This window comes from Aedes albopictus, chromosome 3, assembly GCF_035046485.1.
Source record: "Aedes albopictus strain Foshan chromosome 3, AalbF5, whole genome shotgun sequence".
Lineage (NCBI taxonomy): Eukaryota > Metazoa > Arthropoda > Insecta > Diptera > Culicidae > Aedes > Aedes albopictus.
In genome coordinates this window covers 5225838-5252178 of record NC_085138.1, presented here as the reverse complement: position 1 = coordinate 5252178, position 26341 = coordinate 5225838, and the positions used below count along the sequence as shown (strand labels likewise).

At 38.2% G+C, this 26341-nt stretch overlaps 1 protein-coding gene across 11 annotated transcripts in view; it reads right to left on the bottom strand.

Moving 5' to 3' along the window:
• Positions 1-6400: 6400 nt before the first annotated feature.
• The window catches only part of LOC109414162 (voltage-dependent T-type calcium channel subunit alpha-1G), a 75171-nt gene continuing 55230 nt past the window's right edge, over positions 6401-26341 (bottom strand). For 7 of the 11 annotated variants that reach the window (XM_062858401.1, XM_062858409.1, XM_062858406.1 and 4 more), the window contains 12 exons: positions 25811-25966; positions 25558-25743; positions 25362-25496; positions 24852-25305; positions 24245-24794; positions 23990-24182; positions 13011-13160; positions 12786-12947; positions 12508-12726; positions 12253-12445; positions 11664-12127; positions 6401-11503 (listed from right to left, as the gene is read on the bottom strand). In XM_062858401.1, coding sequence (XP_062714385.1) covers positions 10151-11503; positions 11664-12127; positions 12253-12445; positions 12508-12726; positions 12786-12947; positions 13011-13160; positions 23990-24182; positions 24245-24794; positions 24852-25305; positions 25362-25496; positions 25558-25743; positions 25811-25966 — 4215 coding nt within the window. In that variant the 3' untranslated portion in view covers positions 6401-10150. The remainder of the gene's footprint in view (positions 11504-11663; positions 12128-12252; positions 12446-12507; positions 12727-12785; positions 12948-13010; positions 13161-23989; positions 24183-24244; positions 24795-24851; positions 25306-25361; positions 25497-25557; positions 25744-25810; positions 25967-26341) is intronic. The other 4 variants (XM_062858402.1, XM_029852026.2, XM_062858404.1 and 1 more) reach the window with 1 other exon arrangement.

Below are 26341 nucleotides of genomic sequence, written 5' to 3'. Positions count from 1 at the left end.
TGGGAAGCGCTCCGGTAGAAACCTCGTGAAAAATCCTAGGAAGAACTTTGGTAGAAACCTCAGAAACAACTGTTAGAAATGTCAGAAGGAACTCTGAAAGCAAATTCGATAAAACTCCTGGATGGCATCTTGGAAGAACGTCCTGGAGAGATTCAGATAGGAACTCAGGCAAACCTCCAAGAAAAATCCATCGATCAATATATTGAAGAAATCCCGGAATTGTGTATGAATCTGCGCACGAATTCAATAAATAAATTCTTGAAGGAAATTAAAGAAGAATCCTAGACGGAATTTCGGGAGAAACCCTCAAAAGAGTTTAGGATTCTAATCTCAAATCTCAAAACAAATCTCGGGGTTAAAGGAAATCCTAAACTCTGAAAGAGTTCTTAAGATTACAGGTTTTCTAGAAAATTGACTAGTATTCATAGAAACAGCCAAAATTGTATCGATAGCGCTAGTTATTATTCGAAATTATAAATATTTCATCATAGTTTCCATATTTCCGTAAGATTTTTATCTGATTTTCAACAATTCTACACCACCAGTAGCAATCTTTTGGGCATGAATTCATAGTACTGTTATTCATACCGAACGCTTTGTTTTATAAATTCGTTTCTATTCCAACGGAAATGTTCCACAAGTAGTATTTGCAGCCTAAACTACACCTAAACCTTGATTTACGTCCACTATTGGCTTAGCGAAAAAAAAATCTACCGACAAAATAATGATCAAAATACACATTTTTATATTTTTGTACACTTCTCCTAATCACGAAGATGTTTTAAAAAATATAAAACTGTTGAGTTTGCTCATTGTCTTAGCGGTAGAATTTTTTGTCGCTCAGCCAAGCATGGACGTAAAAAAAAAGGACAAGGTGTATAGTAAAATCATCATACAGATGTGTTCCGGTTTTGTCACTAACCGATTTCGTCAACATACTATTGCGTTTTTATCAACGATCAAAGTTTTATCAACCCTCGAAACCCTTGGAAAACCGTTAATTAATAGCTTAACATTATTCTTGGGGTAAAGCATTCATGAATGAATTAGAAGTATCCACCCATGACGATATGAAAGACGTTTGCGCCACTGTAGCTTACAACAGATTTTCGTGCACTCTTCCAGATTTTCCTTCTAGAGTCTCCTCCAGGATGTCATTTGTTCATCTGAGGACTCCTCGAACTTGTTCCTGGACATTCATACAGTATTTTATCCAGGATCTTCATCTAGAAATTTCAATTTTCGATAACTCCCAAAATACCATTTTGGATTGCTTCAGTGACTCCTGATAAGGATTGTATGCATTTCGTAGACTCCTTCAAATTCTTTAAATGGATTTCTTCTAAAAATCTCTCAGGTAGAAAATCCCAGGAGGAGTTTAGTCTGATAGAAGTTCGTCTGTTTAGGTTCTCCCGAAAGGATTCCTATAACTCCCGAACTCCCGAAGGATTCCTATAAAAAATAACTCCTAGAGAAATCCTGTCCATCCTGAAGTTTTCTACCAAGGAGCTCTTGGAGGGTTTCTTCATTAACCTTCTGCAGGATTCCTAAAACCAGCTTTTGAAGGATTCTCACAAGGAACTTTTTAAGAATCCCCACACGGAACTCCTGGAGTATTTTCAGCAGGAACTTCTGTAAAGTTGACAGAAATAAGTCCTGAAAAAATTCTGTAAGGAACACCAGGAGGGCTCCCAGATTTTCAGGAGAAACTGTGATTTGCATAATGAACTCCTGGAGGACTTCTAAAAGCTACTCTTGGAGGACTTCCAGAAGCAAGTCTTGAAGGGTTTTTTCGAAGAAACTCCTGGAGGATTCCCAGAAGGAATTCCTAGAGGAACCGTAATAAAAAGTTCTGGAGAAATTCCAAAAACGAATACCTATAGAGAAAATTTAGCAAAATCTCTTGGAAGTATGTATTCAGAATCGAAGTTCCAAAAGGGACTTTTGCTGCACAAATGCCAAAAAGGCCCAGCAGGATTTCCAGGAAAAATACCAGAAGAAACGGTTTGAAGAATCATAAGCCCAGTTTCGTGTTCAAAAGAAATCGCTCAAGAAATTTGTTTGATTTCTGGCAGAAACTTTCTACAATGATTGCCATTTGAATTGTCATTTCTTCCGGACTGAGAAATAGTTACTTGGGCGATTCAGACAAGAAATTTTTCATACATCAAGATTGGCTGAGAAATTTCTTCTGAAGTGAAAAACAGCTCTTAAGAAGGAAACCTTTAAAGGAATCCCAAAACGAAATGCTAGAAAGAACCCCATACGCAAATCAAGTATGAATATCAGAAAGAATTTCTTGGGGATTTCAGAAAATAATTTTGAATAAATCTTGAAAAAATACCAAAAGGAAATTCTGAAGAATCGGATGAACTTCTGTAGGAATTTCGGGGGAACATCTCAAAAGCTTCGAGGAATTTTAAAAGAATGTCTTGGTTAAAGTCTAGCATGATTTTTTTTTAATGAATTCTGCTTTCTGGTGGAATTCCTGAAGAAATTTCTAAGGAAAATCCAAAAGGAATTTAAAAAGGGTTAATCAGAGAAGGAACTTCTGAAAAGTTTCCAGTGGTCTGACACTTTTTCGCCGAATAACTCTCATCTAATTCCAAGAATTAAGCAAGCGGAATGGTACGAGATAACCTAGAGAAAATCCAGAAGGAGCTTCTTCGCTCAACCTAAAAGTAGTTCTGGAGAAGTTCTAAGATTTCCAGAAAGTATCCCAGAATAAACTTCTATAGTAGTCCGTGAAGATTCTCATGTAAAAATGCCTTCCGGGACGATGGAAATATATCCTTTTTTCGTAAGATGCCGACATGACGTTCCGGGAAATTGATCGTTCCTGGAAATGTGTCATTCTTGAAAGCGTCGTTCTAGGTAATGGAACTGCCATATGTGTCAAGCTTGCGTTAAATGAAAATAGACAGATATATGAATTTCAGTTTCTTTCAATTCCTCGATATAGTCCGAAATTACAAAACTGTGGTGAACGGCTTCGTCAGGTCAAAACTGAAAAAATGAACTTTGCAACAAAGATGTGCTAAAAGATGTCAAACAGCAATTGAATTTTATGTTGAACTGCATAATTACCCTTTTGAAATGTATTTTTTGTTAAACACTTAGTTTACATTAAAAAATTAGTTTGCAAAAAAAAAAAAATATAAAAAAAACTTGTGGCGAAATCCCGCGTGGAGTTCAAGAAAATAATAACTGCAGAAACCCGAAAGCAATCCAGAGAAAACCTGAAGCATATCGAGAAAACTTGTGGGAGTACTCCCGCATGCAAATATCGTAGGAATTCTAGGAGGAACTCCCTATAATCTTCAAAAGATATCACCGAAGAAACTACGAAAGAATCCAGCGAAGAACTCCAAGCAGAATACCGAACTTCTGCGGAAGTATCTCAAAAATATCGGGGGACAGTGCTGGTAATAAGGTTGGTAACCACTAAGAGCAATCCCTGAAGGAACTTTTGAAAAAAATTGGAAGGATCTGTGAAAAGATAACTATTGAAAGAAATTGTAGGACGAATTATTATTATTATTATTGTTTATTTTAACTTCAAATTTTGAAAGAGGGAAAAACCCCTTTGAGTGATTTCAATTGTAGGACGAACTTCCTTCTGAAATTTCTTCAGAAATTGCTCCAATAAAACTTTCAGTGATGCCTTCGGAAACTAATCCAGAGTTTTTCAGAAAATGTTTTAAAAGTTCCTTCAAAAATTTGTACTGGGGTTGCTTTGAAAATTCTTCCAAGGATTTCACCAGAAATTCCCATGGAAACTTCCAATTTCTCCGGAAATTCTACTAGGGATTCCTCCAGAAGTTCCACTAGGGATTCCTCCAGAAGTTTCACAAAGTGTTGTGTAAGAAATTTGTGTATGAGTTTCTGCAGAAATTCACCCAGGGATTTCTTTAGAAAAGCCTTCAGAGATTAACCTTAATTTTTCGGAACTAATCTAGATTTTTTTTTCCAAAAAAATCCTTCGGAACTTCCTTTCAGCATTTTCTTAAACGAACTTACAATTGCTGTGAGAAAATCTTCCTGCAATTCCTTTAGAAATTTTTTAACAAATATTCTTTTAAAAAATTGTAAGATCCATTCGGGAATTTTTTGCAGGAATTCCTTTCGAGGGATTCTTTCAGAAGATCTCCCTTTTCTGGCTTTTACTATAAATTCGACTAAGAATTTCTTCAAAAATATAGCAAAAACCAGATCCGTGCAAAAAAAGAATCGAGTGTATTGTGCATTTGCAGTATTCTGTTTTATTTTTCGCGGCTGGGCGCCACGCCAAAAATAAAATGAAGCATATGTAGGGTTCCATACTATATTCAAGTAACAGATTTATCCTGAAATTTCTTCCAAGACTTCATCCATGGTCGCTTCCGAAGTTCCTTTCAGGATTTCTGCACTTGCTTTTGTTGACATTTCTTATGGAATTCTTTCCGCGATTTCTTTAATATGTTTTTTTTTCTCATAATTTTTTATAACTTCAAAGATCCCGGGATAACTCCCATCAGTCCCATCTTCCCAGAATTTCTACCGAAAATTGTCCGGAAATCCCTCTGGGTGTTCCTTTTCGCATTTCTCTAATAGTTATTCCCAGGTTGCTTGCTAAATTGAGAAGAACGTGCCTTTGGAGCTGACCTACTACTGATACCAGGTTTCTTGCCAGGATTTTCCCAGGAATTTTTCTCGGAATACCACCTGGAAAATTCTTCGAAATTCCTTGTAAGAAATATTCGGAGAAACATTGAAAGAAATCCTGGTGGAATTTCGTGTTGAACTACTCCGGAAAGAACTACTAAATCCAGGCAAAAACTGGAACATTAGGAAAAAGTTCTGATAGTAATCCCGGATGAAAAAGTTAGAGAAATTCCGCAAAGAACTCCTAAAATTTTTAAGAGATATCAGAGGAGGAGCTATGGGAGAAATCCAACAAAGAACTAAAAAAAAAATGTCGGAAACTGGAAGAATCAAACAAAAAACTCACAAATCGAGAAAAAAGCTTCTGCAGAAAAGTCGCGAAAATACCGAGAGAACTGTTGGTAAGCTGTTGGTAAACACGGAAAACTGCTAAGACAAAGCCCTGAAGAAACTTTGGAAGAATTGTGGAAAGATCTCCGGTAGAAAAGCTTCTGGGAGAAACTCCTATCTGTGAAAAATTAGCCTAAGTTGAAATTCACGAATAAAAAGAAAAAAAAAACTCCTGTACTTCTGAAGAAACCTCGTAATAAACTACTGCAGAAATCCTAGGAGAAACTCGGATTCAAATCCCAGGTACAATTGTCAGGAATCTCAATAGAAACCCTGGAAAAATATCGTAAGAATCTCTGAAAGCAAATTCAGGAAAACCCCGGAATAAAATATTGAGGAACTCTTGTAAAAATTCAGAAAACATGTCAGGAAAACCTTCAAAAAAATCCCTAAACAAATTCAACAAGAACTGAAGGAACTTTTGGAAAATTTTGGAACGATCTGCGGAATGAAAACTTCTGAAGAAATGCTACGAAGTACTCCTGTAGAAACCCCGTGAATAACTCCTATAGAAATCCTAGGAACATCTGTTAGAAATCTCGAAAGAAATTGTGAGGGCAAATTCGTGTAAACTCCTGAATAAAATCTTGGCAGAAGCTCCTGGAGAGATTCAGAGAGGAAGTTAGGCAAACCTTGAGAAGAAAATCACTAGACCAATGCAGTGAAGAACTCCGTATGAATTGTGCGAAAGAATTTGATAAAGAATTTCCGGAACAAATTCATGGAAGAATTATGTGCATGGTTAACTTCCTCCATTTTGTTTTTAAAGTTATCTATGAATTTGAGCAGAAATTCCCCCAGAGATTCTTTCAAAAATTCGCTCAAAAATTCATTTGGAAATTTCTTTAGACGTATATTCAGAAATTTCTTCAGAAATTTCTTTAATTAACATTTCAGCGATGCCTTCAGAAACTATTTCAGAGTTTTTCAGAAAATGTTTCAAAAATTCCATCAAGAATGTGTACTGGGGTTACTTTGTAATGTTTTCCAATGAGTTCATCAGAAATTCCCACGGAAACTTCACATTTTTCCGTAAATTCTACTAGGGATTCCTCCAGAAGTTTCACAAAGAGTTGTGTAAGAAAGTTGTGTATGAGTTCTGCAGGATCCCTGTAAAATATCCTGCATGGATTTCCTTAGAAAAGCCTTCAGAGATTTACCCTATTTTTTCGGGAAAAAAAATCGAAAATTTTTTCCATGGATTCTTGAAAAAATTCTTTCAGCGTCTCCTTCGGAAACTCCACGTAGATGTACTTTAAAAAATCATCCAGGATTACTTTAGAATGTTCTTCCGAAATTTCTCCCAAGAACTTCTCAAGAAATTCTTGCACGGATAGCTTCCCAAAATTTTGCATGGATTTCTTAAAAAAAAAAAACAATTTAAGAATTCCATCCAAGAAATCTTGCATAAATTGTTTCAGAAATTCATCTACGACTTTTTTTCATAGAGATTTCTCCATAATTTTTTCAAAGCATTTATGTAGAAACCCTTCCATGAACTTTCTCAAACATACTTCATGGATTATTTTTAGATAATGATTCACGGATACATTGCGAACCAGAAATGCAGAAGCCCTTCAAATTTTCCTCAGAATATTTTTTAAAGAGTTTTCTCCAAAAATACTTTAGAACAGGGGTTTTCAGACCTTTTGGCTCGTGGTTCACTTTTTTGAAATTTTTCTCTACGGCGGTGCACCTGGTCATTAAGGTCAAAGAATACAATTTTAAATTTGTTAAACAAGCTGTCCTTAAAATATTCTTTCCCACACAGATGTGATCATAATCATAACATAAGTGTAACATAAAGCTTCATAGCACTGACTTGCATTTTGTTTTAATTAGTTTTCGGAGCTTCGCTCGTAAAATGTATTCTTGCTGGGGATATTTCTGGAAATTTTCGAGTATGATCTTGTGCACACCCATAGTGAATTTCTTGCAGCATTTCTGATATATTTTAAGAGGATTTCTAACGAGAACCTGGACAAACTCTTGCATCAATTTGTGTATGTTTACTTTTGTTATATTTGAAACACGTTCTACTAATACTATTTCTGGATTTCTGAAGAAATCGATGCAAAATTTAATATATTTTAATCCAGGTTTTCTGGCCAACTCATGAGATAGGAAGAAGATTTCATTGAAATCATTAACAATTTTTTAATATTTCTGAAAAAATATTCACGAAATCATTGATTGATCCCTGATGCGTAGACTCTGCAAAACCACAAGTTGGATTTCTTTCGACATTTAAGCAAAATGTTTGAAAGTACATTCCTTGTAGAATGTTTCGTTCTATGGACATCCATATAAAATTCTTGAGAAAAATCTTATGATGTTGCCATTTTCGAATGCCTGATAGGAATCTTGCCGGATTCCTTCTTAAGTCCTTTTTTTTTGTGAAGTTATCTATCGCAAGTGATGTGAAGGTAGAACTTTTAAACTGTCGCGGTGCACTTGTTAGAACTTCTCGGTGTACCAAGTGTACCGCGGTGCACGATTTGAAAACCCCTGCTATACAAGCAACTTCTCTTCCAGAAATTGCTCCAAAAGTCTTAGAAAATCCTTCAAGCATTCCTTCAGAAATTTCCTACAAATTCTTTCAGAGATTCTTGTAAGGATTCTTACGGAAAGGCTGGAAGACATTCTTGCAGAAATTCACACATAGATTTCATCAGAATGTATTTTCTTAGAAATTCCTTTAAGCGTACCTCTTAAAATTTCTCTATGGTTTCCTCCAGGAATTCATTAAAAAATGTTTAGGATTTCTATTATGGGATTTCTACAGGATATTTTTCCAAAAATATCTCAAGTGGTTTTGTTCACCGGGGGTTTCCAGGTGTTTCTTCAGGTATTTCTCCTGGAGTTTCTTCAGAATATCCATCTGTGGATTCTTAAAATCTTCCTGTTTTTTTCAGAAATTCAAGCAGGAATTTATTTAGAATTATCTTTAGATTTTTTTTCAATTCCTTCAGCTGAAATTTTTTCAGCGTTACTTTTAGGATCATCTTTAGACACTTCTTCAATATGCCTAGAATTACTTCAGAAATTTCAGCAGGGATTCAAACGTTGTTCCATGAAATACCGCAGAAGTTGTTCCAGCAGTTTCTTCAGGAATTGCTCAAGCGGCTCTTCAGAGATTCCTCCAGGAATTCATCCATGGGGATGTACCAGTGAAGGGGCGCTGCCATTGGGGGTACTTTGACTAATTAGCTCTGATTTTACCATGACAGCACTGGAAATAATCTTCTCAGTAACCTTCCGAAGCATTACAATGACCTTTTTATAGAATTTGCTACAAATTTTGGGATTCAACCAGCTAAGTGCACGCCAAGGTAGTATACCATCTACCAAAAATATCTAGAATATATTACAGTTCTTGGTGAGGAAGTTTGTTGAACGCTTTGAGGAAAAGTCTGGCGAATGGGCAGTTTGCTTGCATCCGCCAAAATGTTATAACTGCTAAGGCTGTAAAAATATCGCAAGAGAATCACCCCATTCCCATGTACTTCGCTCATCGTGATCATGGACAAAGCGAGAGATTTTTATAAAAAAACAAACGAAGTCATAAAGAGAAGTATGAGCTTAAACTAGATATATAAAACTAAGAATGTCATGAGTGAACCACAAAACAATTTATTGCTATGAAGTGCTCCGCGTGTCAAAGGGCTGAAAACCCCTGTATTATAAGTCATTATAACACAAACTGCAAATTTTAAACTGATTTGGTATTGAAAATTTGACCATTAAAAATGTAGGTACATAAAATCGAGGGTCCACTAAATCGAGGTACACCTGTACTTATTTGTAGATAACTTTACCAAATGAATACACAACGTTTCGTACTTTTCAATCTCCTTGACTTCCTTGGATTTAGAGTATCTTCGTACCTGATAGCACATGATATACTAAGACGAAAAATGTAATTGGTAATGCAAGCTCGTAGCTAATAACTGTGAAAATGCTCATAAATAGAACACTTAACTGAGAAGCAGGATCTGTGAAACGTTACGCTAAGAAGAAGAAAAAGAAGTACACTGCAGAAAAACACAGGCAATCAAATTACTTATGATTACTGTGTTCGACTGAAAACATCCATAATGAAGAAATAATAATGAAAATATCAAGCATAACTGCCCAGTGCTAATAATGCTGGTTAAGGGCCAAACGTGCACTAGATTGAAGACGTGAGTAAACAAAACAAGAAAAAAAAAAAACGATACGAGCGCCGCAAGTGATCAAATGGTTATCAACTAGGAGAAAAAAAGAGAAGCGAATACGAGCATGCAGACAGTTACAATATGGCTAAAAAAAGAAACAGTTATCTATGACAAGAACTCAGGAGATCTAAAACAAGCGGGCATTACTATGGGCCAGCAACAAGTACAATGCGTTCGGTGTACCCAAACATGCAGAGATAACAATTGGTGTATCATGTCGGATGGACTTGAGCTGATTGAATGGTGGAAGCAGTACTACCGCGAACACGAGAAACTTGAACGATTCTGCAACTTTGAAGTAAGCAAAAGCCTGTTAAAATGTTGAAATGATTCAAGATCGAAGCATGCTTCGTGAGTGATATTTACGACTCTACTCTATTTGGGATAACGCCATTTGGCATAACTCCGCCCATTTGAAAAGAGGCACAACATCAGAGTAGGCAAATGGAGTTACAGCAAATGGGGTATCTAGAGTGCTATTCACTTTTCTGACAAAGTTAGAAACCAATAGTGCAGAACGATGAATTTGATGCGGTACGTTAGAATAAAGTAGTCTCTGTCCCATTCTGTGTATACATATATGTAGTTTTTCATTGACTCGCCCTATGAATTAAAACAGTCAATCCTGAAACAAGACAGTTACCATATTCTCTCGAACTAATTTTTCGAAACCAGTAGAAGTTTGTTGGGGGAAAACTTCTGTGTTTCCTTTTCCAATGGAACACATGTCGTTTTCCATTATAATTACGCTATACTTTACACTGTAATATCACCAAAATACAACTTCTGTGGTGCTTTAATGGTGTCTATCTACCTCTCTAAACCTAGTATCCTAAACACCCTAAATGCTCTTAACTCACAACATTCCCAATCGGGTCGACCGTTTCCAACCCGTCCAATTACAACTTTCGTCTCTCGGAAATAATCCTCAGAATCTCACAGGATTCGGACTTCCGTACCGCATCGTACCCTTCGTCTTGCACCTTCAACAGATCGTACGAGTGGTCTCCACTCGTACCGGGTGCATTCGAAACCGAGGGCAGCAGTAGCGAGCTCTCGTTCGTTTCGTTATCTTCGTCCAGGGCTACCTGTTTGAACAGTTGCTTCGTACTCCCGGATCGACTTTTGGGTTGCAGTTTCGGCACGGACAGGAAGGAAGATTTGCCCCCACCTAGGTTGTTGAGGGCATTAGAGGGAGCTGTGGAGAAATTAGAAGAACTGCTGTTGGGAGCGATTGTAACATTATCGTGCTTGGCGTCCTGATCAAGACTTAATTGACGGTAGTCAGGTTTGTTGCTTTTGGCTAATGATTTGTTGGACGAAATGTTTGCCGAACAGGACTCTTTCGAGGGTTGTTCGGATTGATTGTCCTTCCATTTGTTGGCAGACTTTGTTGAACTGGTCTTATCGGGTTTTCCCGATTCTTCAACCGTTTTGTGCGGTTTGCTGAATTCGTCCAGTGAAGCTCGCTTGTCTTCGTTATTTTTACTGAAGAAGGATTTGTTGATGTGGATTTTCTTGTTGGTATTTTTTGTACTGGAGCTTTCGTTAACCGAATTGAAAGACTCGTCTTCTTCATTGGGGATGTCGTTTTCAGCAGTTTCGTCATACGAATTGCTGTTTGTATAAGAATGTGGTACATTGAGATTTTGATTAATATACTGAATGGTTTGCCGTCGATGAATATTCAATTTTTTCTCCGCTACTGGAGTGCTATAAGTAAAGTTAGATGGCAAAGAAGACACTTTAGTGAGAGGCCGTTTTTGCAATTGCTTTTGGTCGTCATTAAGTTGCATACATAATGCTTGTTCCTCCTCAAATTCTTGTTCACGTTCGAATTCCCTTTCCAGCTCTGTTTCAATATCTAACTCATCTTCCATCTGTTTGTGACTTTCTTCAAGATGCTTCATAAGAACTGCAACCACCACGTTAACCAATACAAACTGAGCCATCAGTACAAATATAACGAAAAATATCGGTGCTATGATAGTGCTAACACAACAATTCTTAACACAATCGGCCGCATCATCACAGTCGTCCCGAAGGGTGTCCTTCATGATGCCATTCCAGTTGTCACCAGTTGCCACTCGGAACAGCGTAAGAAAGGCCATACCGAAGTTGGCAAAGTGGGCATGCTCGCCCAATCCCTGGCATGGTACCTCCTCGGAGCATTCCAGCCTACCGAACAGCTCGACGCCCAAGGCCGCAAATATGAAGAACAGCAGGAAGAACAATAGTCCTAGATTACCGACCTGAAACAAGACAAAAGGATTATAAAATTCAATAAATATCTTTATTGTGGAACTAAGAACGCCACACAGTAGGCCTGATCGCTTCAATGCTTGTAGTACATCTCCAATGTACTGCAAGCATTAACAATGCTAAGAAAAAAAAACGAATACTTTGAAGTACCTGTGGTAACGCCTGCATCACCGTATCCAGCAGGGCTCTTATGCCTTTGGCCATTTTGAGCAGTTTCAGAACACGGGCTATCCGGAGCACCCGCATGACCCGTATGATGGTCGGATTGATCGGGATGATATTGGTCTCGAGCTCCTCCAGTACGATGCCCACTATCGACAGAATCACAATGGCCACATCCAGCTGGTTCCATTTGTCCTTCATGTAGATTTTCAAGCCCAGCGCAACCAGCTTCATGATGGCCTCCAGGATGAACACAGCCGTGAAGAAGTAGTTGAAGATTTTCAGCGCATACTCCAACGCCCGTGGCATCATGTAGTACTCCATGGCCATCGTCACAACGTTCAACCCTATGACGGCGGCAATGGCCAGGTCGAAGTACTTGGATGTTACCACGTTGTGGACGAACATCCGCAGCGGTGAATAGTTGGTGTAGTACGGTGGTTCGTGCATTCCTGTGGAAGAGGTTTAAAGATATTAGGCTTGAAATCGAGGCGAGACTTTCATGATGTCCAGTCAATTTGTTTGCTTTGCCTGAAGAGCGAGTAAAATAGTTATACTGGAATCATCTAATACATACGTCGCCGTTTCTTCTCCATTTGCAACGCCCGCTTAGCAGCACGCCGAATTTTCTCCTCCTTCTCTTGTTCTTCGCGGCAGCGATGGAAATTTTCGACCACAACTCCCACGAACATGTTTAGCACAAAGAATCCCACCAGAAGGATAAATGCTATGAAGTACAGCAAGCGCCACTCGTTGTAGTTTACAACCGGCTGAAAATATATTGATATTGATTGTGGTCCAAGAATGGTGAAGTCCACGGTCCCTGTATTACCTGTTGATCAACACCGACGGCATCCAGTCCGGTGTACATGATGTTCACCCACCCATCCCTCGAGGATAGCACAAACAGCGACATCAACGCTTTGCCCAGGTCGTCAAAGTTGTACTTGCGGTTGACCCAAACGTTACCCTCGATTGACAGACATTCGGTTTTGTTCTTGACGCCCTTGATGTTCTCGCCTTCGCAGTAGTAGAACGTTCCCTTAAATAGCTGGAAAATCGTGTAAGTTGGATCATCACATAGAATTTAGTAATTCAAAGATATATTACCTGAACTCCTAAGATTCCAAAGATGATGAAGAATGTGCAGCAAATGAGAACAATGTTTCCGATTGGTCTCAAGGACGACAGCAGCGTTTGAACGACCAATTTAAGTCCTGGTGCTCTGTTGATGACCCTCAAAGGTCTTAGCGATCGTAACAGCCGAAATACCTAGTTTTATTACGTGAAATATAGTGAATTTGCTTGTTTGTTAAACATATTCTACAATATTACCCTCAATATTCCGAAAATCCGCGGACTCGACTCACTGATCAAGGACATCAGCAGGTCGATGATAGATATGATTACCAACGAGCCGTCCATAATGTTCCACCCGGAAGTGAAATAAGCATCTCGACCGTAGAACATCCCGGTTGCGACAACCTGAAAATGATCAGTTATTCTATAAGTTAAGCCTTCAAAATTATCTTAAACACTCGATCGTAAGAATGCGTTGAAACAAGTCAATCACAAAATTAGTAAAACAAGGTCCGCAGATTCATTCCATTATTTTTAGCGATTTCATTGTTTTTCGTGACCGAAAAGATGTCCTGGAAAATTTCCAGGAGAAACTCCAAAAAGGTTTCAAGAGGGAACTCCTAGAAGATTCTCACAAGGAGCTCCCGGAGGATTCTCAAAAATAGCTCCTGGAAGATCCTTTCATAAGGAACTTCTGCAAAAATCTCTAAAGGAATTCCTAGAGGATTTCCAGAAAGAACTCTATGATGGTTTCGAGATGAACATTCCGAAGGATCTATTGAAGGATTTTCAGCGGCAACTCCTGGAAGCGTTTCAGAGAGAACACCAAGAAAGAACTCCTGCAGCATTCCCAGAAGGAACTGGAGATACTCCTGGACGAATTTCAGAAGGAATCCTTGTTAGATAGTCAGAAGGAACTCTTTGAAGAAAAGGATAAAGTTCAATTTGAAAGGTTTGTTCCGAGCTGTTGAGAGAACGTAATTTGACGGGTGCTTGTTAACCGTTAACCCAACCGTTGAATTGCATTTGCTTCCCAATAACTCGTAAACTAATCGTTTTAATGGAACTTGTTTCGCCTCAGTAGAAAGGTATACTTTATTTGCATATCAGAAAACACCAAAAGAATTGAAAAGGAATCATTGCGAAAGTAGAAGCAAATGTTCGACATATGTGCGAGAGATCGTGGCAGACTGTGCGCGCGAGCGGCTGCGTTTTCGAAACTGTCACGCGTTTTCTTTGCTCCGAAACGACCTTGAGAACGACTTGAGAAACGTCCTTCCGTAAATTTTCGACTCGAGAGTAGATACTGGATTTCATATTATTTGGTTACATGAACAAAGTATATTGTTTCGGTTGCAGAAAATGAAAAGGAATCAATTTTGGAAACTGGAAATTCTTAAATCAGGTTCAGATGGAGGCTAAGATGCTGAGGGTGACGGGTTCGATTCCCGGTCGGTCCAGGATCTTTTCGTAAAGGAAATTTCGTTGACTTCCTTGGGCATAGAGTATCTTCGTGCCTGCCACACGATATACGCATGCAAAATGGTCATTGGCAGGGGAAGCTCTCAGTTAATAACTGTGGAAGTGCTCATAGAACACTAAGCTGAGAAGCAGGCTTTGTCCCAATGAGGACGTTACGCCAAGAAGAGAGAGATGGAGGCTAAGAACTATTCGTACTTGTCAAAGAAGACAGGAGAACGCGAGGGATCTCCCGGATGACACAGTTGCTGTTAGAACGGAGATTAAGAAACTCAACGAGCACATGGCCAGGACCACCCACCGATTAGTAGAGAACTAACTCGACAAAGCTAAATATAAACGGACGGCTAAAGATACGTAGGACGCTTTGTAGAATGCATTCTGGAGTGTTAGTGTTAGTGATTGTTCAGTCTGTACAACCTCTGGTTGAAGACGGTGTAGTGTCTTTTAAAAAGTGGGCAGAATGCCCCGATTTTCGTTCCGCAGGAGGCAAGGAGCACGAGATCAGTTGTCCATCTACGATACTCTGAAGTCAAGGCCTGACTTTAGTCAGGTCGTCAAGGTTTCTACTACACCCGTTGACTCTACAATCATTGTTCACATTTTCAAGTGTTGGCGCCAGAAAAAAAGCGATGAATATAATAGAAAGTAGTCTGTGATGACTAATTCGATCACCAATGTTCTGTAAGAACAATCTACCAAGAATTATGAAGACTGATAAAAAAAGGCAACAGGTGAACTGATTTCCACCTGGGGATAAACGGGGTAATGGATAACGAGAGGTATTTTAACTTAAAGGTACTGGAACTCCAGAAAGTATCTCCATAAAAATACCAGAATGATTCCTAGAGAGAGCTCCTTGAAGTTTCCCAAAAGGAACTCCTGAAGAATGTAGTTAAGAAATCCTTTAAGCACAGATATATAAAAGAAACTCCATGAGGACTCCCAGTTGGTACTTCTGAAAGATTTTCAGGGAAATATTTTGAAGAATTTCTCCAGGATTTTTTAAATGTTTTTTCAGTGCTTCCTATAGAAATTTAGTCAGATTCCTCCGAAAATTCCTTCTAGAAATTTACAAAGAAACTTTTGACGGAGTCCCCCAAGAAATTCCAGGAAGGTCCCCAGAAGCAACTCAACAAGGGACTCCCGGAGAATTTCTAGAAGAAAATTCTGGATGATTTCAAGAAAAAGCTCCTGTAGGATTCCTAGAAAATAAGTCCCACCTAGAAGGAAGATTCCCATGATGAACTCCAGAAGAAACATCTGGAGAGATCCCAAAACGAAATCCTGGAGGATTACTATAAAAAACTTCTGGAGGATTTCTAGAAAGAACTCCTAGAATTTCCAAGAAGGAACCGAAAAATTCCAACAAGAAACTCCTGAACGATTTTCAGAAGGAATTCCTGAAGGATTCCCAGAAGGAACTCATAAAAGATTTCCTAGAGAAATTCCAAGAAAGCTTCTAGATGATTTTTTTTTTAAGAAATCTTAAAAGGATCTTCTGGAGGATTTTCAGTAGCAACTCCTGGAAGATTTCCAGAAGAAACTCCTGGAGGATTCGCAGAAAGATCTCTTCACGGATTTCCTGAAGGAATTCTTGGAACAATTCCAGCAGGTATATTATTCTAGTGGAAATCTACCTGTAGCCTTTGGAGGAACCCTAATTCTTAATGAATTCCTGCATGAATAAAAAAAAACTGATGGAGAAATCCCAGAAGAAGCTCGTGGCGAAATTCCTTGACGAATTTCAGAAAGACTTTATGGAATAATGCCTGAATTTTTTTTTTAAAGAATGCCGAAAGAAACTCCTATTGCAATCACAGAAAATCTATTGCAGGAATCCCAGTAAAAGCCTCTGGTGGAACTCCAAAAGAGATCTCAGAAAAAAAATCTTGAAAAAAATTCTTGGTCGCCGTCCACAAACTACGTAATGTTCTATTGAGAGGAGGGAGTACGGTCGAGCGTTACGGCTCATACAAAAAATAGGGTTTTCATGCAAAAAAGCGTTACGTAGGGGAAAGAAGGCAGGGGTCAAAAAATGCCGTTGCGTTATAAATGGATGCAGCCTTGTTGGAATTTTTGAAAAAACTCAGACAGCACTAGTGGAGAAATTTCAGAAGTTAGTTTAAGCCTTCCAAATAAACGAAGAAGTAAAAAAACAGAAGGAACACCTGGGTTAATCTCAGAAGAAACTCGTGGAAGCGTTCCAAGAGGATCTCTTGAAATTATTGAGGTACTCAATTCCTGGTGGAACTCCTGAAGGAATCTCCGTAAAAACTCTCGGAGGTAACCCAAATGAAAAATCTGGAGGATTCCTAAAAAGAACTCATAGAAGTTTTCCAAAAGAAACTTCTGAAGAATTCCAGTAGGAAATATTAAAGCATTCCCGAAAAGAACTCCGGAAGATTTCCAGCAGGAACTTCTGAAAGATTTGCACAATCCTGGTAGATTCCCAGAAAGAACTTCTGGAGGATGATCAGGGATTCCAAAAAGAAACTCTCGGAAGAATTCTGGTAGGAAATCCTGAAGTAATTTCAACTACCATTCTAACGGTAATCTAGCAAATGCTCTCGGAGGAATCAAGAACGAACCTAAAGATGAATTCCGAGGTAATTCTTGGAGGATCCACTAAAAAAAACTCCTGCTTGGAATCCCAGAGGAAACTCTTGCAGGAATTCCAGAAGAAATTCCTGGAGGTAATCTAAAAGAATCTATTGAAAAAAAAAATCTTGGACGACCTTTAGAAGAATTTTCTGTATTAATACCTCAAGGAACTCTTTGAATACTTACAAAAGGAACTTCTGATGAAATTCCAGATTTTTTTAAGAGTTCCAGGAAGAACTACTGGGGGGAATCCAAAAGGAATCCTTGAGACATCTGAGAATCTTAATCTCTTGGATAAACTCTAGAATAAATTCCTTATGAAATTTTAATTCCTGGTGGAACTCCTAAGAGAATCCCCGTATAAACTTTAAGGAGAACTTGTACCGACTTTTCAAACCCTCTAAGCAGAATACCCTCTTCGAATGAGTGTAATCAGTTTCGTACCTTTTAATTCCGCCCTAATTGCTTATCCTTTGGCAGATACGCGTATTTCGACTACCACTTGTAATCTTCCTCAGTGTCAAAGGATAAACAATTAGGGCGGAATTAAAAGGTACGAAACTGATTACACTCATTCGTTGAAGGAGAATTTCAGAAAGAACATCTGGATGTATCTCACAAAGGAAGGCTACGATGGTGTTCCCAGGGGATTTCAGCTGGATTATTTTTGTTGGATTGTACACGTTGAAATATGATTTCAATCCAAAACCATTCGTGTGATAGACCGTTGCTGTAGACACGAAAGGCCCTCAAAGAGACAAGTTTGGCCAAATTTTATAATTTTATTTTATTAAAAAGGCTTCAAACAATTTCCACCCTAGCTAGACCTAAGACAACTTCAATTTGATACGAAATCGTACATTTATGTCTAACAGTGTGTGGTGGCGAAGAATGAAGCACGAGCTTGCTGCACTCTACGGCGAACCTAGCATCCGGAAGATGACAAAAGCTTGAAAGATACGATGGGCGAGGCATGTTGTGAGGATGCCGGTCAACAACCCTGCAAAGCTGGTGTTTGCAAGGGATCCGGATGGTAAAAAAAAAAACTGCTGGCCGATTTCTAGAAGCAACTCCAAGAGGGTTCCTAGTTGGAACTTCAGAAGAATTTTTAGAAAGATCTTTGGAAGGATTTGCAAAAGTAACTCCTGGATGATCTGGAAGATTTCCAGAAGGATTCCTGTTATATTTTCAGAAACAAAGGTTCCAAAAACTCTTGGTAGAATCGTTGCTGGAAATCCTGAAATAATTCCAAAGATAATTCTGGCGATAATCTAGAATTTTCGGAAGAATCCAAGATCGAAGTCATGGATGAATTCTAGAAACAATTCTTGCAGAAATTTCCTAAAGAACTCCTGGGATCCATGGAATCCCAGAAGAAACTTCTGGAGGAATCCCAGAAGGAGATCCTGCAGACATTCTTGGGTGACTTTTAACAGAATTTCTTGAAATAATGCCTTAAGGAACTTTTTGAAGACTCTCAGAAGGAACTCCTGATGGAATTTCAGATTTTTTCTTGGAATACTCCCAGGAAGAACTTCTGAAGGGATTCCTTTTGGAGGAATCATAGAATCTGGATCTCTTGAATAAACTCTAGAAAGAATTCCTTAAGCATTTTCAATTCCTGGTGGAACTCTTAAGCGAATACCCATAGAAACTCAAATAGGAATTTCAGAAATTCCTGAAGAAATTTTAAACGGAACCCCCAAACAACCATTCCAGAAACTCCAAAAGGAAGCCGCGAAGTTTCCCTGGAGGGATGTCAGAAGAAACTCGTGACGGAATTCCTGGTGGAAAGGAACTCGTTTGGATGAACCTTAGGAGGAATCTAGAAAGAACTTTTAGTGGAAATAATTATAGATTTCATAGAATGATCCGACAAGATTACCAAGATTTTTTTGAAGGAACTCTAATGGAATCAAAAAAAAAAAATTCTGGATATGTAAATCTTGGAAGAAATTTGTGATTTAAATTCGGTGGAACTCCTGAGGGAATAACAGTAAAAACGTCTTAAGAAATCACAAAAAAAAACAACGTATTCTCAGAGATGACAATGACGTAAAAGACTATCTAGCGGTAACCTATAAACTTTCTTGGAAGAATCCGTGAAGGTACTTAAAGTATCTTTCGAGAGATTACATAGGGGTCATTCCATATGAAGTGACCGAGAAAATGTGAAAACTTGCAATCGACCATCACGGATTTGAACCAAATTTGGCTGAAACATTTGTTTAGATGGAAAAAGAAAAAATCCAAATTTTGGTGCCGATCGGATCACCCCTCGGCCCGTGGCAGCACCCCTCGTTTTGGCCGATATGAAAATTATCCTCTCCTTATATTATTTTTATCATTGAAACGATTGCATATACACATTTTCGACCTTTGGCTTTTTTAAAGGAAATCGTTCTAGGAATCCAGAAAAAATATTATTTTTTTGATACAGTGGTGCCAGATATCATAATTTTCAATTTTAAAACTAAAAATCGATTTGTCTCAAAATAAACATATTTTGATTTAAAAAAATTTGATTCCATCGTGTTTATCAGACGTTTTTCGATCGAAAAAGCTTAACTCCCCAAGGTAATTTGCGTCGTTCCTGAGATATGTATAGCGTTTTAAAGAAAAAATATTAATTTTTTTCCATATAAAGTTCATATAAAATCAGGTGCAGTTTGTAAATTTCGCAAAAAAAAAACATTGTTTGATGCCATATAAAGACGCTTTGTGTTGATTTGAACAATATCAAGTATAATAAGGATTAAAAAAATGTGACAGTGTTGCCAGTTCATCAATTATGAGTCTATCGTAATGGACTAGCATAACCTGTAGAACTAAAAAAATGTATCTATTGAGATCATGAATTCTAAACAAATTTCATATATTTTAACATTATCTGAACGAAAGTGCTGCCAAATATGTAATATTTATTGTAGAAATCTTAATTTTACTAGAACTTTAGAATGAAATCTAATTAACCAGCCAAAAGTATTTTTTTTATTCAGTTTTAGTACATTTGGCAACATCGACGTAAAATATATTCAAGAAAACATTTGATGAGTGTATTTATAAGCAGCAGTGCTGAAAATGTCATTTCGATATAACTACATTCAATGACCCACAGCTAATTTCAGAAGGTGAACCTAAAAATATGGAATATGATAAAATATGAAGTATGATATCCTATGGAATAAAATAATATTAGATACTACGTATCGTCGCGCAACTGGTAGCTCAGACTTCAGTATTTTCATTTTATATTCGAAGGTTCAACTCCTTATAAAAATCCCTGTAAAAATATCTTTGGATTGATTTTTACGGCAGTGTTGCCAAGTATGCTATGATTTCGCGGAAACGCAAACAATAGGTGCGGGGATGCTTAGCATTGCGTTTATTCTTACTGTGAATGCATCACCCCTATGAGGGGATCGCAGAATAATAGATCAAGTCCTTTATTGTCCCGGACAGAGACGAGAAGAACAGTGTTGAGTGTTGTGTTGTCTATTGATGTGATTGCATATGGTATGAGTTTTTGTTTGTTCTTCGTGGCGAAGAATGAACTAAAATTTCTAAGTGAAATGGATTAGTGGCGTTTGCTCCCTAGAGAGGTTATAACTACTTTTCTTAGGCTTATTTTGCATGGAAAAGTGATCGGTTGTACGCGCAGGTTAATTCCGATAAATCAAATCGATTGTTCGATCAATTATAGGTGACTCCCAGATCTACAATGTATCGTATCATATTAAGGATCGGTATATTCGCCTCACTCCATTCATATTCACTCCTCTTTGCTGAATCGAATCGAGAAAGATGCAGCAAACGGATTGTCGTGATCAAGCACGCAACCCCATCACCAGTGGGTAGCCATGCGCAAGTTGCTTGACATGGATATTCGTTGCCGTTCGTCGCAGTTTTGATCGCAAGCGAATGAATGAATTGCGAATGGTGAAGAATGCTGGTGAGTGATCGAAGTGGCTGCTGTCGTCGCTGACAAGCAAACACACAAACTAAAGCGACAATCGTTCGTTGCGATTAACCATGGAGTAGCAATCATGAATTGTGTTGCCATCTATGCTCATACTCATGCAGTGTTGCCAAATGTGCTCGATATGTATAAAAAAACAGAAATCATTTATTTTTATTTGATGTTATCTATTTACGAAAGCTTTCGTGTACAGGGTGTTCAATAAGTTCGGATACACCATATAACTTCAATTAATTTCATATCTGTAATTCAGATTTTCAAAGTAAATGTATTTATTGAAAGGTCATATAACACTGATCAAATATAGCATATGGTTTTGAATAAAGTTTTTTCTACTTTTTTTTTATAAGCCTTAGATGTATCTAAAGTTTGTTAGCTCCGGCACGCTGGAATAATTTTCGATAAGTTGCTTAAGCTACAGAAGTCTAAAACGTTGACTTTTGAGTTTATATCTCACTATACTATATTAAAATAACTAAATTAATAGACAAAACCTTTACACTGCTATTTCAGTGATGATATGGTGATAAATTTGCAAGTTTAGTCAAAATGTGCTTAAATCTATGAAAATGGCATAAAAACATTATATAAAGCCAATTTTGGTTCAAATTTGCCACAATAGGGATATAATCAAGTTTTGGAAAAGATAACTATGGATTAAACTAAGATATAACGCAGCCTTGCTTTTTGACAAAACAAAAATCATTAAACCAGGTACAGCGGCAATTTTAGAAATTTTAAAGATCAAAATAAAATGAGACCGTATTTCACCCAATCTGAATCTTATAGATTATTTCGTATGGCCATAGTTGCTACCACTAATGCTGAGGACAACAACCTAATTTGATTCAACTTAACGCCATTACTCAATAAAAGCTAGACGAAATACCAATGACAGACGTGCGTGCCGGCCAAAAGGAACTTGAGACACATTTGCAATTATTACAAAAGGATAAAGGACAGTTTATTTCAAAACATATACTGTATTTGATCAGTATTATGTGAGCTTTCAATTAATACATTTACTTTGCAAAACTGAATTACAGATGGGAAATAAATTCAATTTAACTGTGTATCCGAACTTATTGAACACCGTGTAAATTAGATGTTTACAATAAAAATGACATGTGTGGTAACACTTCCATCTACAACATCGTTGAAATGAATAAAATGACAATTGAAATGAATTTCACAATATTTTAACAATTTATCCTCATCTTCTCCAATAAACCATTTTTTTATTGCTAACTATCAAACTAACAATAACTGTCAATTATCATGGAATTTTGTCAGATAGGACCATAAACAAGAAAACACAGACAAACAGACGTAACATTGGCGAAATTTCCATCGACCACGGTTTTAACGATTTTTTTAAACCTTTATAGTTGTAGCTTTCACAACCAGAGGTGCGCGCATCGTTTTTCTAAGCGTTTGACGTTTCACACTAGTGCCTTCTGTTGACGATATTGCATAATGCAGTGTATCGTGAAACATTTCCACCAGGTGATGGTAGTGTGAACTAGGCGATGGATTTTCACGAAAATTATTCTAGGTGTTACGTCTGTTTGTCTAAGAAAAGGTCAACAACAGGGTCGTTAGAGAAGATGTGTATTGTTTTTATCTTGCTCACACATCTTGCAAAACACACATGGTGCGATTTTTCAGAATAACCTGTACATTGTCAAACACTTGAAGGTTAGATTTCATGGTATAATAAAAAAAGGTAAACTGGCAACACTGTCACATTTTTATAATCCATATTATTCTTGATATTGTTCTAATCAACACAAAACGTCTTTATGTGGCATCGAACAATTTTTTTTTTGCGAAATTTATAAACTGCACCTGATTTTATATGATACTTTATATGGAAAAAAATGAATATTTTTTCTTAAAAACGCTATATCTCAGGAACGACGCAAATTACCTTGGGGAGTTAAGCTTTTTCGATCGAAAAACGTCTGATAAACACGATGGAATCAAAAATTTTTTAAATCAAAATATACGTATTTTGAGAAAAATCGATTTTTAGTTTTAAAATTGAAAAATATGATATCTGGCAACACTGTATCAAAAAAATAATATTTTTTCTCGATTCCCTGAACGATTTTCTTTAAAAAAGCCAAAGGTCGAACATGTGTATATGCAATCGCTTCAATGATAAAAATAAAAGAAAGAGAGGATAATTTTCATATCGGCCTAAACGAGGGGTGCTACCACGGGCCGAGGGGTGATCCGATCGGCAACAAAATTTGGATTTTTTCTTTTTCCATCTAAACAAATGTTTCAGCCAGAGTTTAAAATTTTCATTTTCAATGAGTGAAATTCAACGTGAATTTTGAAAATTCTTAACTGAGGGATCAAAATAAAATTCATTTTGGTGAATGAATTTTTTCACCTATTCATTCATTTTACTGTCACTGACCATTTTCACTGAGAAATAAAACTGGACCGTAACTCCAGATTATACTTCCAATCACCTCAAAACTTGTGTATAGTAGTTAATTAGAATATTGATTATGTTCTCTATTGGTTCATTAAGTCGGATTTCGCGCCTGTTAACAGAAATTGGACATTCTACGACGTGCGAAAAAATATTCGTGACAGAGAATTGAATGAAAAAAGAGAGACATTCAGCTGACAATGAATGTGGCCAAACACGAATGAAAAAATGAGAATGTCAATCTTCACTTTTAATCTTCGATTTTTTTTACTCTCTGGTTTCAGCCAAATTTGGTTCAAATCTGTGATGGTCGATTGCAAGCGGTCGGTCACTTGGCGCGGAATGACCCATAGATGAATTCCATGAGATTATGACTACGTAAAGGAATCCCTAAAGAAGCTCTTTGAGGAATCCTTACAAACATGAATTCTTCGAGATAGCCAAACGGAATCCTACGCATGTTACTAGGGTAGCCAACCACTTGGGCAGCGGCCGGTATTTTGGGCACTCTTCGCTATAACTCAGTCAGTTATACACGGCTAGATACTATCTACGCTAGATACGTATCTCATCGCGTTCCAAAAATTGTGCCAATTGGTTCAGATTTGGCTGAGTTATAGCAGAAACGTGCCCAAAATAGGACCCCTGCCGAGATGGTTCCACTTCCCTATGTAGTAATAGTAGTTTTATTGTAAACAGCTTTTGTGTATATGCAATATAACTTACCTTGATAAACATTTCAACCGCAAACACCACTGTGAAAACATAGTTTGCTGTCGCCAGGAAGTACCTTTCGGTGCACGTGGGCGGGATATTGGGTCTCTCCATGGCCAGTGTTATACAATTTAGCGCTATAAACAGCAATATCACATTGTCGAACCATTTCTGATTGACGAACCAACTGCAAACGTGACGGAATCTGGAAAAATGCGTTGTCCGTTGTGAAAGCTCTGCATTTGAATGAAGTAGAATCGAAAATACCTGTTATCCTCCGGAAACACATACAACGTGTACATATCACGTTCCTCGACAAAGTTCTTGGGAGTCACATAGCGGAAGAACTGCTTCAGGCGGCCTTTGGATTTCTTCTTCATGCGCGCGTTCAGTGCATCCGGCAGAACGTCTGCATCAAGTACGGACGTCACCGAAGCGTTGTTCAGCTTGTTCTTCGTAAGCTCTTCCTGAATCTTTCGCAATTCCAAGTTGTGTACGCTCATCCTGGAATGTTTGTGGTAGGGATGCTCTATGGACGACATCCGCCGAACGTTGTTCGGAGATTTGATGTCGCTCAACCGGAGTGAACTCTTCCTATCGATGTAGTATTTGTTCTTGTCGTTGTAGATGTACTTGTACGACGGCGCACTAATGTTGCTGGCAATGCTTCCTGGGCCGCTGTCGATCTTGATGGACGACGATCGCCGCACGGAACTTCGCCTAGACGAGTTCCGTCTATCTCTTTGGGTATCGTTTTGTATTCTGTTGCTCTTCTGAGACAGTGGATCAATTTTGCGTGCATCCAATGGTGTGACTCCTGGAAAAATTGGATTATGTGTTGAACAATTTCTTCGACTATCTACTATAACCATACCTCCACTGCGTGAAACGCATTTACCGTTGTTGAGGACTTCACCTTCTCTCGGGGCATCCTTCCTGTACTTGAGACTCGGCTTTCGCGACGTTTCCGTCTTACGGGATCCCTCACTGGACTGCTGCATCCGGTCACCCGGCGGCTTACCTTCACCCTGCGGACCCGATCCCTTGTCGGATTTCTTTCGCATCTCACTACTCAGCACTGGCATCCCCTCGAAGTACGATCGATCGTCCAAGGCTTTCAGTGATCCAAGTATTGGCGGTGGCCGGAGCAGCGTCGAACTGGAGCTTTTCTCCAACTGTTCGAAGTCTAGGTTTTCCCAATCCTTGAAACTGGCGCCACCTTCCAGCGTTGCGTTCGGGGAGTCTTGGGGTGTTGCGGCGGTAGTCGTTATGATTGGAGGATCCGTAACTTGGATGTTGTACAGCTTCAAGGGCTCGCATTTCCTCTGCTTGAAAAGGAAATTCATTTGAATGGAAATAAAAGTGATCGAATATCTTGAATTACCTTTCGACTGGAATACATGTCTATGGAATTGATTGCATCTTTCTCTGAGTTGAGCTTCGGAATTGACAGGTTTATATCATCATACCCTGGTTGTAGAAGTCTTTGCTTTTGGATGTTGCATTTGATGTCTCTTATCTGAAATAATTTACACCGATTACAAAGCTATCCCAATCAAACCGACCTGATCAGAACCAACCTTCCGTAGCTCCTCAGCGCTGAACCACTTTCCCTTGGACTCATTATAGCTATCGCTGGTGGTCGACTCCGAAAAGCTCTTGGGATCATCGTATATTTCGCTACCTTGCTCTTGTGCGGCCAAGGACTCGGCATTCAGTTTGGCCTTCACCAGTTCCCGTTGCTCCCGCTCTCTTCGCTCGTTTCGCTAGGATGTTACATAAAATGTTAAAAATCAAAGCATCCTTCACCCACACGACAGTTCTATCAGTTACCTCTGAGCTAAACCCTTCAACCAAAATAGCAACCAACAAATTGAACAACACATAATTCCCGAAGGTCATCAGTGTGACAAAGTACAGGGCGGCCCAGTGGCTGGTTTTCTCCATTCCGTTGAACAGGACCACGTTCCAGTCCTCTTGGGTAAGGATCTGCATTCGATGAGATTGAGATTGAGATTTGTGCAACACAGTTATGGGACATCGTGATATGGGTTGGACACACAAGTTTGGTGTGTGTGGTCCGGAAAGGTTACAAACGTACTACTGCATGCAAATTACCGATTTGAAAATGCACATTGATCCTGAACGAAATACATCACAGTTGAAGGAAAATAATATAAATAGGTATTAAGTAGTGGTAGATAGGGTATATTTATGCATAAGACAGCAATCATTACAAGAGTCACAAGTATACAACACTGATTGTGTAATGGGTATGAAGCATTCTAAACTTGGTGTTATGATTACACGTAACCAGAAAAAAAACTATTAAGTTCAACAATTGAAATAAAACGTATTCATGGA